The following is a 19,425-nucleotide window of genomic DNA, read 5'->3' as shown; positions in this document are numbered from 1 at the left end:
ACTTGGGATTTGTGAACGTGCCCCTAACAAGTACTGAAGTAAGAAGTTTCAAGAAAGAAATGAAAAAACCTGCTGGAGGACCCCTGACAGTGGCTGAACAATTAGATCAATTCCTTGGACCCAATATATATTCCCGGGACGAAATGCAGGCCATTCTGGAGAATCTCTTAACCCCAGACGAGAGGCAAATGGTAAGACAAGCAGGAATGAGGATTTGGGAAAGAGAAAACCCCGCTGTAGGGAACGTCCCGGCAATACCAGGGGACACAAAATTTCCAATTGCCCGACCCGCATGGGACCAACAAACACAAGCGGGGAGACAAGATATGATAGATTACAGAAAGTTAATTGTAAAAGGGATAAGAGAATCGGTCCCAAAGGGACAGAATTTCGAGAAATCATTTGAGAATAGACAGGAAAAAGATGAGGCCCCGGCAATATTCCTCCAAAGGTTAAGGCAGAATATACAACAATACTCAGGCATTGACCAAGAATAAGAAGCTGGGCAGCAAGTCTTGAGAGCTAACTTTGTCACTAAATCGTGGCCAGATGTTAAAAAGAAATTAGAAAAGTTGGAAGACTGGAATGACAAATCAATGAACGAGTTACTAAAGGAAGCACAGAAAGTATATGTGAGAAGGGAAGACGAGAAGGCGAAGGGTAAGGCGAAGATGATGATGTAGGCGGTAGAGCAGGTTGTGGAAAAGAAGTGGACGAGGGAGACCCCAGGTAGAGGCAGGGGGGTCAACAAGGACAACGGGGGAGGGGAAGAGGCAGAGGCAGAGGTAGAGGAAGAGGAGGACAAGGACCAGGAAATTGGGAGACAGGACCCATGAAATGTTATTATTGTGATGAGGAAGGACACTTTAAAAGAGATTGCCCAAAGAGAAAGAAGGAGGCGAAAGTATGCGCCATGATGGAAGAGGATGAATAGGGGGGGGTCAGGGGCTCCACTCCCTGGGGTTAGAAGGATACAGAAGGGAGCCCTTGGTTAATTTGAAAGTGGGACCCCGGGGAGAGGAAGTGGTATTTATGGTAGATTCAGGGGCAGAAAGATCAAGTATTATGCATATACCAAAAGGAATGAACACAGGAAAGGGAAAAATTAAAATTGCGGGAGTAGGGGGAAAAGCATTAATAGCCCCAGAAATAGAGGACGTACTCGTTAAATACCAAACGAGAGGAGCAACTGAAACCTTAATATTAATTCCATAAGCAGGGATGAATTTAATGGGCCGAGATCTGCAAGTGCAATTAAAACTAGGGACGGCCCCGGAAAATGGAAACGTAGTAGTGAAAATGTACGTTCTGATGGACCAAGACGAAGAGGAAATAAACCTCATGGTCTGGGCCGGGGAGGGCAATCGGGGAGGGTTACATATACCCCCACTAAAGATCAGCCTGAAAGCCGGATGTGAACCAGTCCGTGTAAGACAGTACCCCATCTCAATGGAAGGGCGGAAGGGACTCCAACCAGTGATAGAAATATTGGAGGTAGGAGTGGTGGAGCCCTGCATGTCCCCATATAATACCCCCATATTACCAGTCAAGAAGTCTGACGGAACGTATCGGATGGTGCAAGATCTGAGAGAGCTGGCCAAAATAGTGGAAAAGCGCCATCCTGTGGTGCCAAACCCATATACCATTATGGGGCAAATTCCCCATGCCCATAAATGATTCAGTGTGGTGGATCTAAAAGATGCATTCTGGAGCTGCCCACTTGATGAGAAAAGCAGAGATATTTTTGCCTTTGAATGGGAGAATCCATACACAAAGAACAAAGAAATGTAAAGCACAGGAACAGGCCCTTCGGCCCTCCAAGCCCGTGCCGACCATGCTGCCCGACTAAACTACAATCTTCTACACTTCCTGGGTCCGTATCCCTCTATTCCCATCCTATTCATGTATTTGTCAAGATGCCACTTAAATGTCACTATCGTCCCCGCTTCCACCACCTCCTCCGGTAGCGAGTTCCAGGCACCCACTACCCTCTGCGTAAAAAACTTGCCTCGTACATCTACTCTAAACCTTGCCCCTCTCACCTTATACCTATGCCCCCTAGCAATTGACCCCTCTACCCTGGGGAAAAGCCTCTGACTATCCACTCTGTCTATGCCCCTCATACACCCGACGGAAGCAACAATATAGGTGGAAAGTTCTACCCCAGGGATTCACCGAGTCACCTAACTTGTTTGGGCAAGTGCTAGAACAAGTACTAGAGGAATATAGTAACAAGCAGGGGACCCAATTATTGCAATATGTGGATGACCTGCTACTGTCCGGCTTGGACAAAACAACAGCGGTCACAAAGGGGACTATAGAGTTGCTAAATTTCCTCGGAGAAAAAGGTTTGAGGGTGTCCAAAAACAAGCGCCGGTTTGTTGAAAAAAATCAAGTATTTGGGCCATTTAGTAAGTGAAGGAAAAGGACGGATAAACTCTGAAGCACGGTAGCATTGTGGATAGCACAATTGCTTCACAGCTCCAGGGTCCCAGGTTCGATTCCGGCTTGGGTCACTGTCTGTGCGGAGTCTGCACATCCTCCCAGTGTGTGCATGGGTTTCCTCCGGGTGCTCCGGTTTCATCCCACAGTCCAAAAGATGGGCAGGTTAGGTGGATTGGCCATGATAAATTGCCCTTAGTGTCCAAAATTGCCCTTAGTGTTGGGTGGGGTTACTTCTGCACTGTAAATTCTATGAACGCATAGAAGGAATAAGCTCTCTCCCTTTACCACGCACTATCAAGGAAATTAGGAAATTTTTAGGTTTAATAGGATACTGCAGAATTTGGATCGAGAATTTTGCATCAAAAACGAAGTTCCTATATGACAAAATGGCAGAGAAAGTAAAGGAATTGAAATGGAAACAGGAAGAAAAAGAGAGATATGATGAACTAAGACAAAGCCTGATAAGGGCACCAGTGCTCTCTCTCCCATGTTTGGAGAAGCCCTTTTACCTCTACGTTAATGTGGAAGGTGGAACGGCAATGGGGGTTCTGACCCAAAAGTGGGGAGGGGACAAAAGGCCAGTAGCATTCTTGTCGAAAGTATTGGATCCTGTGTCCCGCGGATGGCCACTGTGCGTCCAAGCAGTGGCCGCTACAGCGGCTCGTGGAAGAAAGCCGTAAACTCACTTTCGGCGGCGAATTAATCATAGCAACCCCACATACGGTACATACAATCCTGACACAGAGATCCCACAGATGGCTCACCGACTCCTGAATTCTAAAATACGAGGCAATCTTAATGGAAAGGGATGATCTAAAAATGATAACAGATAGGAGTGTAAACCCCTCACAATTCCTATTTAGTGGGCCGGAGGAGGAAGGAGACCCAGAACATAACTGCCTAGATTTAATTGAATACCAAACAAAAAGTAGGGAGGACTTGGGAGAGGAACCACTGCCTGAGGGGAATAGATGGTTTATTGACAGATCATCCCGATGCATAAACGGGAAGAGACACAGTGGATACGCAATAGTGGATGGGAAAGCACTGAACAGAGTTGAGACAGGGAGATTGCCAAACGATTGGTCAGCACAGACTTGAGAGTTATATGCATTATTAAGGGCTTTGGAGTTACTGAAGGGAGAGCATGGAGCGGTAGAGACCGACTCCAAATATGCCTTTGGGGTAGTACATATGTTTGGAAAAATATTGAAGGACAGGGGAATGATAACCACCAGAGGGAAAGGATTGGCCCACGAAAAATTGATAGAGCGCGCTCCAGTTACCGGAGGAAATAGCAGTGGTCCATGTTCCCGGACACCAGGGAGGGAACTCCCTGGAGGTCCGAGGAAATAGACTGGCTGATGAAGAGGCCAGGCAGGCTGCCATGGGAGACACCATTAAAATAACGAGTCTCATCCCCACATCATTAGAGATTACTAAAGAACCTGTCTTCACACTTGTGGAGCAACAACAAATGAAGGAGTTAGGAGCAACTAAAAATGAAAAAGGGGAGTGGAGACTAACAGACGGGCGACAAGTATTAAACAAGGAAATATCCAGGGAACTCTTGGGACAGATACACTCCCAGTCACATTGGGGCACCCAAGCTCTCTGTGATGCCTTTCTGCGGGTATATGCTTGTCCTGGAATCCACACACTAGCTAAGCAGGTAGGCGATCGATGCATAATATGCCAGAAGGTAAACAAAAAGAATATGCGAAAGACCGTAAAAGGGGGTCGGAAATTGGCCATCCGCCCCTTCCAAAGAATACAGATAGATTTTACAGAACTTCCTTTGGTCCAGAAATGGAGATACATCTTGGTAATAGTGGACTACTACACCCGATGGGTGGAGGCCTTGCCCACCGTCACGGCCACGGCCCAGGCAGTGGGAAAGATACTGCTAGAACAAATTATCCCACGATATGGGGTTATTGAGTCCATTGACTCCGACCGAGGGACTCATTTTACATCCAAGGTGCATCAATTAATTTGTGAAACCTTGGGAATACAATGGGATCTGCATACACCGTGGCACCCCCAGAGCTCAGGGATGGTGGAAAGAATGAATAGCACCCTAAAGACGCAGCTAACCAAGTTAATGTTGGAAACACACCTCCCATGGACCAAATGCCTACATCTGGCACAAAGGAATTGAGTATCAAAGTAAGGAAGTGTTGTTACAACGATAAAAGGCATTGGTAAGACCACACCTGGAGTATTGTGCACAGTTTTGGTGCACTTATTTGAGGACAAATGTAGTGGCATTTGAAGCAGTTCAGAGGAGGTTCACTGGATTGATTCCAGAAATGAGGGGTTTGTCGTATGAAGAGAGATTGAACAGTTTAGGCCTATTCTCTCGAGAGCTTAGAAGAATGAGTGGAGATCTAATTGAGGTACACAAGATGCTAAAAGATATGGATAAAGTAGATGAGGAGCTGATGCTTCCTCTTGTGGGGCATTCTAAAACGGGAGTTCATAATCTTAGAATAAGAGGTAGCAAATTTAAAACAGATTTGAGGAAAAATTACTTCTCCCAAAGTGTAGTGAATCCGTGGAATTCGCTAGAGTGCGGTGGATGCAGGAACAGTGGGTAAATGTAAAGAGGGGTTCGACAGATTTTTAATTGGTAATGGGTTGAAGGGTTATGGAGAATGGGGAGGACAGTGGAATTGAGGCAAGGATGGGGTCAGCCATGAGCACATGGAGGGTGTTAGGCTCGGGAGGCTAAACTGCCTATCGCTGCTCCTAGGTCATGTGTTCTAGGGTGGAGATGCTATGCTCTGGCTGATTTTGCAATTCAGTTCTTCGGTGTGTCACATTGTAGGTAGCAGATGAGGAGTATATCAGCCATGATAGAATGGCGGAGCAGACTCGATGGGTGCAATGGCCTAATTCTGCTCATATATCTTATGAACTTCACATTCGACAGCATGGTAGCATTGTGGATAGCACAATTGCTTCACCGCTCCAGGGTCCCAAGTTTGATTCCGGCTTGGGTCACTGTCTGTGTAGAGTCTGCACATCCTCCCCGTGTGTGCGTGGGTTTCCTCCGGGTGCTCTGGTTTCCTCCCACAGTCCAAAGATATGCAGGTTAGGTGGATTGGCCATGATAAATTGCCCTTAGTGTCCAAAATTGCCCTTAGTGTTGGGTGGGGTTACTGGGTTATGGGGATCGGGTGGAGGTGTTGACCTTGGGACAGGTGCTCTTTCCAAGAGCTGGTGCAGTCTCGATGGGCCGAATGGCCTCCTTCTGCACTGTAAATTCTATGTTAATCATATGACAATGTGTTCTGAAGAATGCGAGGTAGTTTTCAGCTAAACCTCAGACGATGACACTGTCATGATATGCAAACATGCAGATGATAGGCAGACATCCAGCTAATGAACACATAGAATAGGACATGACCAATGAGCAGTCAGGACACTCAGGGGTGGTATCTCACTACAAAAGGGACGCGGCACTCACACACCTCTTTCCACTGATGAACATCTACAGAGTGAGACAGGGTGCATGTACAGTATCACACCTCCATCACGTGGCTTAGAGCAAGGCTAGTTCAGTTAAACTGAGCTACTACACTTAGATTAGCAGAGTCAAACTCATAGAGAACTGTGCTAATGGTTCAATAAATCACATTGAACTCACTTCAAAGTCTGCAGTATCTTTTGGTCAAAGCTGCATCGAGTTGCAGTTTGTGTTATCCCAGAGTACATAACACAAGACACAAGTCTGTGAAAATCTCTCCTCCCACAATGACACCTCGTAGCCCATTGCCCCTTACAAAGATGGACGCCCACGTGTCCGATTGTACATTCCCCATAGAAAGATGGCTGCCGCGCCTGCGCCGTACTGCAACTAACCCGTATAAAGATGGCGACGTTGTGACCTAACCCTGGACCCAACAGGCCCGCCATTCCTCACGGGCCCCGCTAGTCGATGCAAACGTGGGACTGGTAGGTCTTTTCGGGCTGCACAAGAGGTTTACAAAATCTCCTGTCCACCACCCGGTCTGTCGTTCGCGAAAGGTCTGGGCCTCGGGATCGGCTTCTTTCTGAGGGGAGGAAGGAGGGGCCCCACAACCCCGTTTTGGAGGACGAGGAAGAAGACTCACAACCCCGTGCCCTGTTTCGGAGGAGGTAGAGGCGAGGGGCTCACAATCCCACCCCGTCTCTGTGACCCGCAGTCTGGTAATCACTGGAACACGTTTCACCCTGAAATAAACCCCCCCCGGGTCAGTGCTGACTCCGCCCCGGCAGCACGAAGTAACTCCATGAGCTCCAGGTACACATTTCCAACTGTGTTTCCTGGGCCTCCCCTCCTGGAGGACCCGGTCTCACAGCTTTTCCCAATGTACTTCCCTATCCTGCATCCATCAGTTTAAAGGCATGGCCGCCGAGGTAGAACATTGACAGTAAATCCCGGTCTATCCATAAATCCGCAGCCCTGATACAGGAACGCCCCCGCGCTCTGATCACAGCCACTCTCAAGACTTGCTGCAGACTGGAGTCTGATTAACAACAACTCCGAGATTCCAGCTGCTTCCTGCTCAAGGAGGGAACTGAACACGGTCTCCCGCCGCTGCAAAGATGGACTGAAGCAGAGCTGCAAATCCAGCTGGATTGAACCGGTCCCGGGTGGATTCTGTTCATAAAGTTATGCTGGAATGGGAATCCCATCTCACAATCCCTCCACCCCCAGCTCGAATCCAAAATGCTCCTAACCTGTCTGCAACTTAGCTTTAATGGTGAACACAAGTCACCGCAAAATTTGGAGCCTTGGAAATGTGACTCAAGTAACTGGTTACAGCTCTGGAACCCAAATAAAATTGGTGGCGGTTTGTTTCTACAAGGACAATTAAATAAAATACCACTGTGCTATTGGCACCCATCTTGCCTTGATCTTTGCACTAAAGCAATTTAAATACAACATTTTTCTACAACACGATAACCACATATTTAGATTTTTAAATTGTTAATAATCTAGATCTTGGGTGTACAGGGAACAATTTCAAAGTTTGCCGATAACACAAAACTTGGAAGGATTGTAAACTGCGAAGAGGACAGTGTGCAACTTCAGGAACACCGACAACTTGGTGGACCGGGAAGATGGTGCCAGATCAAGATCAATGGAAAGAAGTTTGAGATGATGCCTTTTGATAAGATCATGGATAGTCAACATAAAATATCAGGGACAATTCTTAAGGGGGGGGGGGGGGGGCAGAGGGACCTGAATGTATGTGGATAGACAACAGTGAAGGCAACAGGACAGGTGGAGAGCAGTTTCACAAATCATATAGTATCCTGGACTTATTAATAGGGGGTTACAAGATCAAGGGGGTTATGATGCACTTGTACAAGACCGTAGTTTGACCTGTGCATCACACCAGATAGGATGTTAATTCACTAGAGGGAGTGCAGAAGAGGTTTACAAGAATGGTTCAGAGAAAAGGCAGGAGAATTTGCAACACCCTCAATTTTGAACAGCTCTTAATCACCTCCTCTCCAAGGAGGACAGTCCTAACTTCTCTGATCTACACTCAAACATGAGCACCCAACTATTAAAACCACGCTTTCCCAAACTGGTTGGCCATGTGACCAGAGTTTAAAACTAATATTAATCCAGATACCAACAAAAATAAAGCAGCTTCACCATGAGCATAGGCATTCAGATTCGAAGGGTGGTGCAGTGCTTAGCACTGCTGCCTAGGGCAGTGAGTACTCGGGTTTGATTCCGGGCCACTATGTGTGGTTTGCACATTCTCCCCCGTCTGTGCGGGTTTCACCCCCACAATCCAAAGATCTGCAGGTGAGGTGGATTGGCCACACTAATTACCCCTTAGTTGGGAAAAAAAATTGGGCAATGTAAATTTATTTTTAAAAATTAAAAAAAGTTTGCATTTACAGAACATATGAAAATCTGTGTCTCAAGGTATTTGAGAAAAATATTTGGTGTTGTGCAGATGTTATGTTGTACACAGAACACTGTTCATTGTACCTCACTACACGGGACAATGAATCAGATTCAATTCAATGCTGGTTTCAGGTTCTCCACATTAGACAGTGACAGGATTCTCTGGGAAATCTTTATTCCTATTTTAGAGATGTCCGTCCCTGCGCACTGCTGTAACGAGTCTGATGTGAGCTGACAAGGGAACAACAAACCACATCCTCCCCTCACCCCGGGCAGATTGGCACAAATCCGGGGCTTGTAGCTTCGTTTTCGGGGTTTCTGGCGACAAATCCTCCCAGTCCGTCTGCCGAGTGCTTCGCTCGCTCCCCTTGAGGAGTCAAAGGGCTGGGCGAGGAGGACGAGCATAGGAAGGGGAGGGGCAGACCCCCTCGCTCGCCCCGCCTCCTTTGGGCCATCCACACTTCCCCACCACCGGTTTTGCAAACACTAGAACATTACAGCGCAGTACAGGCCCTTCGGCCCTCGATGTTGCGCCGACCTATGAAACCACTCTAAAACCCATTTACACTATTCCCTTATCGTCCATATGTCGATCCAATGACCATTTGAATGCCCTTGGTGTTGGCGAGTCCACTACTGTTGCAGGCAGGGCCCACGCCCTTACTACTCTGAGTAAAGAACCTACGTCTGACATCGTTCTTATATCTATCTCCCCTCAATTTAAAGCTATGTCCCCTCGTGCTAGACATCACCATCCGAGGAAAAAGGCTATCACTGTCCACCCTATCCAATCCTCTGATCATCGTGTATGCCTCAATTAAGTCACCTCTTAACCTTCTCTCTAACGAAAACAGCCTCAAGTCCCTCAGCCTTTCCTCATAAGATCTTGTTTTGTACAACTGCAACATGACCTCATGGCTCCGAAACTCAATCCCTCTACCAATAAAAGCTACACACCGTATGCCTTCTTAACAACCCTCTCAACCTGGGTGGCAACTTTCAGGGATCTATGTACATGGACACCGAGATCTCTCTGCTCATCCACACTGCCAATAATCTTACCATTAGCCCAGTACTCGGTCTTCCTGTTATTCCTTCCAAAATGAATCGCTTCACACTTTTCTGCATTAAACTCCATTTGCCACCTCTCAGCCCAGCGCTGCAGCTTATCTATGTCCCTCTGTAACTTGTAACATCCTTCCGCACTGTCCACAACTCCACCGACTTTAGTGTCATCTGTAAATTTACTCACCCATTCTTCTACGCCCTCCTCCAGGTCATTTATAAAAATGACAAACATCAGTGGCCCCAAAACAGATCCTTGTGGTCCACCACTAGTAACTGGACTCCAGTCTGAACATTTCCCATCAACCACCATCCTTTGTCTTCTTCCAGCTTGCCAATTTCTGATCCAAACTGCTAAATCCCCCTGAATCCCATGCCTCGGTATTTTCTGCAGTAGCCGACCGTGGGGAACCTTATCAAACGCTTTACTGAAATCCATTTACACCACATCAACTGCTTTACCCTCATCCACCTGTTTGGTCACCTTCTCAAAGAACTCAATAAGGTTTGTGAGGCACGACCTACCCTTCACAAAACCGTGTTGACTATCTTTAATCAAATTCTTCCTTTCCAGATGATTATACATCCTATCTCTTAGAAACCTTTCCAAGATTTTGCCCACAACAGAAGTAAGGCTCACTGGTCTATAGTTACCGGGGTTGTCTCTACTCCCCTTCTTGAACAAGGGGACAACATTTGCTATCCTCCAGTCTTCTGGCACTATTCCTGTAGACAAAGACGACTTAAAGATCAAAGCCATAGGCTCAGCAATCTCCTCCCAAGCTTCCCACAGAATCTTAGGATAAATCCCATCCGGCCCAGGGGATTTATCTATTTTCATACTTTCCAGAATTGCTAACACCTCCTCCTTATGAACCTCAACCCCTTCTAGTCTAGTAGCTTGAATCTCAGCATTCTCCTCGACAACATTATCTTTTTCCTGTGTGAATACTGATGAAAAATATTCATTTAGCACCTCGCCTACTCCTTGGACTCCAAGCACAACTTCCCACTACTGTCCTTGACTGGCCCTACTCTTACCCTGGTCATTCGTTTATTCCTGACATATCTATAGAAAGCTTTAGGGTTATCCTTGATCCTACCTGCCAAAGACTTCTCATGTCCCCTCCTGGCTCTTCTTAGCTCTCTCTTTAGGTCCTTCCTAGCTAACGTGTAACTCTCGAGCGCCCTAACTAAACCTTCATTCATGTCTCATCATTACATAAGCCTCCTTCTTCCTCTTGACAAGTGTTTCGACTGCTGGTTCCCTTGCTCGACCACTTCCTCCCTGCCTGACAGGTACATACCTATCAAGGACACGCAGTAGCTGTTCCTTGAACAAGCTCCACATTTCCATTATGCCCATCCCCTGCAGTTTTCCTCTCCGTCCGATGCATCCCAAGTCATGCCTCATCGCATCATAATTGCCTTTCCCCCAGATATAACTCTTGCCCTGCGATATACACCTATCCCTTTCCATCACTAAAGTAAATGTAATCGAATTGTGGTCACTATCACCAAAGTGCTCACCTACCTCCAAAATCTAACACCTGTCCTGGTTCATTACCCAGTACCAAATCCAATATGGCCTCTCCTCTCGTTGGCCTATCTACATACTGTGTCAGAAAACCCTCCCGCACACATTGGACAAAAACGGACCCAACTAAAGTACTCAAACTATAGCGTTTCCAGTCAATATTTGAAAAGTCCCTCCCCCTCTCTCAGTAAGACAGTCAGTCCCTCCCCTCCCCTCAGAGAGACAGTCAGTCCCTCCCCTCCCCTCAGAGAGACAGTCAGTCCCTCCCCTCCGAGAGACAGTCAGTCCCTCCCCTCAGTGAGACAGTCAGTCCCTCCCCTCAGTGAGACAGTCAGTCCCTCCCCTCAGTGAGACAGTCAGTCCCTCCCCTCAGTGAGACAGTCAGTCCCTCCCCTCAGTGAGACAGTCAGTCCCTCCCCTCAGTGAGACAGTCAGTCCCTCCCCTCAGTGAGACAGTCAGTCCCTCCCCTCAGTGAGACAGTCAGTCCCTCCCCTCAGTGAGACAGTCAGTCCCTCCCCTCAGTGAGACAGTCAGTCCCTCCCCTCAGTGAGACAGTCAGTCCCTCCCCTCAGTGAGACAGTCAGTCCCTCCCCTCAGTGAGACAGTCAGTCCCTCCCCTCTCTCTGTGAGACAGTCAGTCCCTCCCCTCTCTCTGTGAGACAGTCAGTCCCTCCCCTCTCTCTGTGAGACAGTCAGTCCCTCCCCTCTCTCTGTGAGACAGTCAGTCCCTCCCCTCTCTCTGTGAGACAGTCAGTCCCTCCCCTCTCTCTGTGAGACAGTCAGTCCCTCCCCTCTCTCTGTGAGACAGTCAGTCCCTCCCCTCTCTCTGTGAGACAGTCAGTCCCTCCCCTCTCTCTGTGAGACAGTCAGTCCCTCCCCTCTCTCTGTGAGACAGTCAGTCCCTCCCCTCTCTCTGTGAGACAGTCAGTCCCTCCCCTCTCTCTGTGAGACAGTCAGTCCCTCCCCTCTCTCTGTGAGACAGTCAGTCCCTCCCCTCTCTCTGTGAGACAGTCAGTCCCTCCCCTCTCTCTGTGAGACAGTCAGTCCCTCCCCTCTCTCTGTGAGACAGTCAGTCCCTCCCCTCTCTCTGTGAGACAGTCAGTCCCTCCCCTCTCTCTGTGAGACAGTCAGTCCCTCCCCTCTCTCTGTGAGACAGTCAGTCCCTCCCCTCTCTCTGTGAGACAGTCAGTCCCTCCCCTCTCTGAGAGACAGTCAGTCCCTCCCCTCTCTGTGAGACAGTCAGTCCCTCCCCTCTCTCTGTGAGACAGTCAGTCCCTCCCCTCTCTCTGTGAGACAGTCAGTCCCTCCCCTCTCTCTGTGAGACAGTCAGTCCCTCCCCTCTCTCTGTGAGACAGTCAGTCCCTCCCCTCTCTCTGTGAGACAGTCAGTCCCTCCCCTCAGTGAGACAGTCAGTCCCTCCCCTCAGTGAGACAGTCAGTCCCTCCCCTCAGTGAGACAGTCAGTCCCTCCCCTCAGTGAGACAGTCAGTCCCTCCCCTCAGTGAGACAGTCAGTCCCTCCCCTCAGTGAGACAGTCAGTCCCTCCCCTCAGTGAGACAGTCAGTCCCTCCCCTCAGTGAGACAGTCAGTCCCTCCCCTCAGTGAGACAGTCAGTCCCTCCCCTCAGTGAGACAGTCAGTCCCTCCCCTCAGTGAGACAGTCAGTCCCTCCCCTCAGTGAGACAGTCAGTCCCTCCCCTCAGTGAGACAGTCAGTCCCTCCCCTCAGTGAGACAGTCAGTCCCTCCCCTCAGTGAGACAGTCAGTCCCTCCCCTCAGTGAGACAGTCAGTCCCTCCCCTCAGTGAGACAGTCAGTCCCTCCCCTCAGTGAGACAGTCAGTCCCTCCCCTCAGTGAGACAGTCAGTCCCTCCCCTCAGTGAGACAGTCAGTCCCTCCCCTCAGTGAGACAGTCAGTCCCTCCCCTCAGTGAGACAGTCAGTCCCTCCCCTCAGTGAGACAGTCAGTCCCTCCCCTCAGTGAGACAGTCAGTCCCTCCCCTCAGTGAGACAGTCAGTCCCTCCCCTCAGTGAGACAGTCAGTCCCTCCCCTCAGTGAGACAGTCAGTCCCTCCCCTCAGTGAGACAGTCAGTCCCTCCCCTCAGTGAGACAGTCAGTCCCTCCCCTCAGTGAGACAGTCAGTCCCTCCCCTCAGTGAGACAGTCAGTCCCTCCCCTCAGTGAGACAGTCAGTCCCTCCCCTCAGTGAGACAGTCAGTCCCTCCCCTCAGTGAGACAGTCAGTCCCTCCCCTCAGTGAGACAGTCAGTCCCTCCCCTCAGTGAGACAGTCAGTCCCTCCCCTCAGTGAGACAGTCAGTCCCTCCCCTCAGTGAGACAGTCAGTCCCTCCCCTCAGTGAGACAGTCAGTCCCTCCCCTCAGTGAGACAGTCAGTCCCTCCCCTCAGTGAGACAGTCAGTCCCTCCCCTCAGTGAGACAGTCAGTCCCTCCCCTCAGTGAGACAGTCAGTCCCTCCCCTCAGTGAGACAGTCAGTCCCTCCCCTCAGTGAGACAGTCAGTCCCTCCCCTCAGTGAGACAGTCAGTCCCTCCCCTCAGTGAGACAGTCAGTCCCTCCCCTCAGTGAGACAGTCAGTCCCTCCCCTCAGTGAGACAGTCAGTCCCTCCCCTCAGTGAGACAGTCAGTCCCTCCCCTCAGTGAGACAGTCAGTCCCTCCCCTCAGTGAGACAGTCAGTCCCTCCCCTCAGTGAGACAGTCAGTCCCTCCCCTCAGTGAGACAGTCAGTCCCTCCCCTCAGTGAGACAGTCAGTCCCTCCCCTCAGTGAGACAGTCAGTCCCTCCCCTCAGTGAGACAGTCAGTCCCTCCCCTCAGTGAGACAGTCAGTCCCTCCCCTCAGTGAGACAGTCAGTCCCTCCCCTCAGTGAGACAGTCAGTCCCTCCCCTCAGTGAGACAGTCAGTCCCTCCCCTCAGTGAGACAGTCAGTCCCTCCCCTCAGTGAGACAGTCAGTCCCTCCCCTCAGTGAGACAGTCAGTCCCTCCCCTCAGTGAGACAGTCAGTCCCTCCCCTCAGTGAGACAGTCAGTCCCTCCCCTCAGTGAGACAGTCAGTCCCTCCCCTCAGTGAGACAGTCAGTCCCTCCCCTCAGTGAGACAGTCAGTCCCTCCCCTCAGTGAGACAGTCAGTCCCTCCCCTCAGTGAGACAGTCAGTCCCTCCCCTCAGTGAGACAGTCAGTCCCTCCCCTCAGTGAGACAGTCAGTCCCTCCCCTCAGTGAGACAGTCAGTCCCTCCCCTCAGTGAGACAGTCAGTCCCTCCCCTCAGTGAGACAGTCAGTCCCTCCCCTCAGTGAGACAGTCAGTCCCTCCCCTCAGTGAGACAGTCAGTCCCTCCCCTCAGTGAGACAGTCAGTCCCTCCCCTCAGTGAGACAGTCAGTCCCTCCCCTCAGTGAGACAGTCAGTCCCTCCCCTCAGTGAGACAGTCAGTCCCTCCCCTCAGTGAGACAGTCAGTCCCTCCCCTCAGTGAGACAGTCAGTCCCTCCCCTCAGTGAGACAGTCAGTCCCTCCCCTCAGTGAGACAGTCAGTCCCTCCCCTCAGTGAGACAGTCAGTCCCTCCCCTCAGTGAGACAGTCAGTCCCTCCCCTCAGTGAGACAGTCAGTCCCTCCCCTCAGTGAGACAGTCAGTCCCTCCCCTCAGTGAGACAGTCAGTCCCTCCCCTCAGTGAGACAGTCAGTCCCTCCCCTCAGTGAGACAGTCAGTCCCTCCCCTCAGTGAGACAGTCAGTCCCTCCCCTCAGTGAGACAGTCAGTCCCTCCCCTCAGTGAGACAGTCAGTCCCTCCCCTCAGTGAGACAGTCAGTCCCTCCCCTCAGTGAGACAGTCAGTCCCTCCCCTCAGTGAGACAGTCAGTCCCTCCCCTCAGTGAGACAGTCAGTCCCTCCCCTCAGTGAGACAGTCAGTCCCTCCCCTCAGTGAGACAGTCAGTCCCTCCCCTCAGTGAGACAGTCAGTCCCTCCCCTCAGTGAGACAGTCAGTCCCTCCCCTCAGTGAGACAGTCAGTCCCTCCCCTCAGTGAGACAGTCAGTCCCTCCCCTCAGTGAGACAGTCAGTCCCTCCCCTCAGTGAGACAGTCAGTCCCTCCCCTCAGTGAGACAGTCAGTCCCTCCCCTCAGTGAGACAGTCAGTCCCTCCCCTCAGTGAGACAGTCAGTCCCTCCCCTCAGTGAGACAGTCAGTCCCTCCCCTCAGTGAGACAGTCAGTCCCTCCCCTCAGTGAGACAGTCAGTCCCTCCCCTCAGTGAGACAGTCAGTCCCTCCCCTCAGTGAGACAGTCAGTCCCTCCCCTCAGTGAGACAGTCAGTCCCTCCCCTCAGTGAGACAGTCAGTCCCTCCCCTCAGTGAGACAGTCAGTCCCTCCCCTCAGTGAGACAGTCAGTCCCTCCCCTCAGTGAGACAGTCAGTCCCTCCCCTCAGTGAGACAGTCAGTCCCTCCCCTCAGTGAGACAGTCAGTCCCTCCCCTCCCTCAGGTGAGTCAAACAGTTTCGGTCTGACTGTCTGCCTTGGAGGAGGAGGAGAGAGACGGCCTCAGGAGTGACCGGGACTGCCTGTCCGCCCGGTTTGTTTCTGAGGAGGAGCATGGGCAGAAGTCTCAAACCCCACCAGAGGAGGCGGCTAACGGAGGAGGTTTTGCAAACACTGGAACGCGATTTACTGAAACCCCGGGCTGAGCGCTGACTCCGCTCCGACACAAACACAGAATAAACTAAACTAGGTCCAGGGATGTGTAAACTTTCCCAACTCTGTTTCCCAACTTCCCAATCCCCTCCAGGAGGCAAAGGGCTGGGCGAGGAGGAGGGGCAAGTGGAGGGGAGGGGCGAGGAGGAGGGGCAAGTGGAGGGGAGGGGCAAGTGGAGGGGAGGGGCGAGGGGCAAGTGGAGGGGAGGGGCGAGGGGCAAGTGGAGGGGAGGGGCGAGGGGCAAGTGGAGGGGAGGGGCGAGGGGCAAGTGGAGGGGAGGGGCGAGGGGCAAGTGGAGGGGAGGGGCGAGGGGCAAGTGGAGGGGAGGGGCGAGGGGCAAGTGGAGGGGAGGGGCGAGGGGCAAGTGGAGGGGAGGGGCGAGGAGGAGGGGCAAGTGGAGGGGAGGGGCGAGGGGCAAGTGGAGGGGAGGGGCGAGGGGAGGGGCGAGGAGGGGCAAGGGGAGGGGAGGGGCAAGGGGAGGAGTAGGTGCAGGGGAGGGGCGGACCCCCTCGCTCGCCCCGCCTCCCCGGGGCCGCTCACACTTCCCGGTTTTGCAAACAGCGGAACGCGATTTACTGAAACCCCGGGCTGAGCGCTGACTCCGCTCCGACACAAACACAGAATAAACTAACTAGTTCCAGGGACGTGTAAACTTTCCCAACTCTGTTCCCCGGGCCTCCCCGCCTGGAGGAGCCGATCACTCAATTTGCCGGATTTACATCCTTACCTGCCGCACCGACCGCTCTAAAGGAGAGGCCCAGGTAAAAACAGCCGAGGAAAAACATGAGAGAAAGTGCCCGGTCCATCCGCAAATCTGCAGCCCCGGGACAGAGAGCCTCCGCCTGGAGACTGACTGACAACAACTCCGAGATGCCGGCTGTGTCCGGATTGAGGCGGGAGCGAAGCGCCGAGTCCCGCCCCGGCTGCTCAGGGAGACAGACGGAAGCTGAGTGACACTGAAAGCGGGAGTCAGACTGGCGCCGCCGCACCAATCACAGCGCCCGCTCCAATCACAGCGCCCGCCCCGCTCCAATCACAGCGCCCGCCCCGCTCCAATCACAGCGCCCGCCCCGTTCCAATCACAGCGCCCGCCCCGCTCCAATCACAGCGCCCGCCCCGTTCCAATCACAGCGCCCGCACCAATCACAACCCCCGCCCCGCTCCAATCACAGCGCCTGCTCCAACACGCCTCCAATCACAGCGCCTGCTCCAACACGCCTCCAATCCAGCCCACTTCACATTCTCGCTTCGCACTTTTTCAAATATAAACTCAAACATCTTTCTGCAACACCATAACCATGCTTTAGATTTTTAAATATTAATGGTCCAGATCTTGGTTGCGCAGGGAACAATGTCAAAGTTTATAGACGACACAAAACTTGTTTTTAAAATGTTTTCACTGGGTTTTGTTCGGGGTTTGAACAGGGGGTGGGGCACCTGGGTAGTGGCACTAATGCTATTTACATTTCGGCCAGTTTTTTCATAATTCATTTGCATAAGCCTCGGCCTTGGACAGTTCCTTTCTCCTCCTTTAGTCTTGCTGTATGTGTTCTGGGCGTTGTCTTCTCCAGTGTTTTCTACCCTGTTTGTGGTCCCCTCTCTTTTCTCCATTCTGATTCCCCTCTATTGTTTTTCCTCCACCTCCTTCCCGGCTACCCCTTCTTGTTTCCCCGGGTCTTACCTCACCGCCCACCTCCCCTCCTGTTGTGTCTTGGCTACCACTTCCTAGCAACTTAGTTGGTGGCCACAAACAGGTCCCTGAACAATTGAGTGAATGGCGCTCATGTTTTGTGGCAGCATCTTCCGACCTACGAATGGCAGATTTGATTTTCTCCATTTGGAGAAATTCCGATAGGTTGGACAGCCAGTCTGCAGCTTTAGGTGGTACTGCTGACCACCAGCAGAGCAGGATTCTACGGTGGGCAATCAGGGAATCAAAGGCAAGGACAGGCATGAACAGATCTGGCTGGTCTGATACCCTGAAGACTGTCACTTTCGGGCATGGCTCCACCCTCTTCCCCACCACTTTGGTTCCAGGGACATGAACTTCCGTTATGTGCGTGGAGTCTCGGCGTTCAGGGAAAAGGCAGGAGAATTTGCAACGCCCTTAATTTTAAACAGCTCTTAACTACCTCTTCTCCAAGGAGGACAGTCCTAACTTCTCTGATCTACGCTCAAACATGAGCACACAACTACTAAAACCACGCTTTACCAAACTGTTTGCCCATGTGACCAGAGTTTAAAACTAATAACCCAGATACCAACAAAAATAAAGCAGCTTCACCCCGAGTATAGGCACTCAAATTCGAACGGTGGTGCAGTGGTTAGTACTGCTGCCTATGGCACTGAGGACTCGGGTACGATCCTGGCCCATGTTCATTGTCTGTGTGGGGTTTGCACATTCTCCCCCTGTCTGTGTGGGTTTCACCCCCACAATCCAAACATCTGCAGGGGAGGTGGATTGGCCACGCTAGATTGCCCCTTAATTGGGTAATCTAAATTTATTTTAAAAATTGAAAAAAAGTTTGCATTTACAGAACATTTGAAAATCTGTGTCTCAAGGTATTTGAGAAAAATATTTTGTGTTGTGCAGATGTTATGTTGTACACAGAACACTGTTCATTGTACCTCACTACAGGGGACAATGAATCAGATTCAATTCAATGCTGGTTTCAGGCTCTCCACATTAGACAGGGACAGGATTCTCTGGGAAATCTTTATTCCTATTTTAGAGATGTCCGTCCCTGCGCACTGCTGTAACTGAGTCTGATGTGAGCCGACACGGGAACAACAAACCCCATCCTCCCCTCACCCCGGCCAGGTCGGCGCAAATCCGGGATTTGTAGTTTCGTTTTCGGTGTTTCTGGCGACAAATCCTCCCGGTCCATCCGCCGGGTGTGTCGCTCGCTCCCCTCCAGGAGGCAAAGGGCTGGGCGAGGAAGAGGAGCGAGGGGAGGAGGAGGAGAGGGGAGGAGGAGGAGGAGCGAGGGGAGGGGAGGAGCAAGTGGAGGGGAGGGGCGGACCCCCTCGCTCGCCCCGCCTCCCCGGGCCGCTCACACCTCCCCACCACCGGTTTTGCAAACACCGGAACGCGATTTACTGAAACCCCGGGCTGAGCGCCGACTCAAACACAGAATAAACTAACTAGTTCCAGGGACGTGTAAACTTTCCCGACTCTGTTCCCCGGGCCTCCCCGCCTGGAGGAGCCGATCACTCAATTTGCCGGATTTACATCCTTACCTGCCGCACCGACCGCTCTAAAGGAGAGGCCCAGGTAAAAGCAGCCGAGGAAAAACATGAGAGAAAGTGCCCGGTCCATCCGCAAATCTGCAGCCCCGGGACAGAGAGCCTCCGCCTGGAGACTGACTGACAACAACTCCGAGATGCCGGCTGTGTCCGGATTCAGGCGGGAGCGAAGCGCCGAGTCCCGCCCCGGCTGCTCAGAGAGACAGACTGAAGCTGAGTGACACTGAAAGCTGGAGTCAGACTAGCGCCGCCGCACCAATCACAGCGCCCGCTCCAATCACCGCTCCAATCACAGCGCCCGCCCCGCTCCAATCACAGCGCCCGCTCCAACACGCCTCCAATCCAGCCCACTTCACATTCTCGCTTCGCACTTTTTCAAATATCAACTCAAACATCTTTCTGCAACACCATAACCATGCTTTAGATTTTTAAATATTAATGGTCTAGATCTTGGTTGCGCAGGGAACAATTTCAAAGTTTATAGACGACACAAAACTTGTTTTTAAAATGTTTTCACTGGGTGTT

At 51.5% G+C, this 19,425-nt stretch overlaps 1 protein-coding gene across 3 annotated transcripts in view; it reads right to left on the bottom strand.

The window, feature by feature from the left end:
* Positions 1–19,056, bottom strand: part of LOC140390336 (hepatic and glial cell adhesion molecule-like) — a 46,266-nt gene extending 27,210 nt beyond the window's left edge. For 2 of the 3 annotated variants that reach the window (XM_072475409.1, XM_072475411.1), the window contains exon 1: positions 16,382–16,552. In XM_072475409.1, coding sequence (XP_072331510.1) covers positions 16,382–16,460 — 79 coding nt within the window. In that variant the 5' untranslated portion in view covers positions 16,461–16,552. Of the gene's footprint in view, positions 1–16,381; positions 16,553–18,894 lie in introns of those variants that run through there. The other variant, XM_072475410.1, reaches the window with a different exon arrangement.
* Between the last annotated feature and the right edge of the window lie 369 nt (positions 19,057–19,425).

Source organism: Scyliorhinus torazame, chromosome 14, assembly GCF_047496885.1.
Source record: "Scyliorhinus torazame isolate Kashiwa2021f chromosome 14, sScyTor2.1, whole genome shotgun sequence".
Classification (NCBI taxonomy): Eukaryota; Metazoa; Chordata; class Chondrichthyes; order Carcharhiniformes; family Scyliorhinidae; genus Scyliorhinus; species Scyliorhinus torazame.
This window is presented reverse-complemented; position numbering and strand designations above follow the sequence as displayed.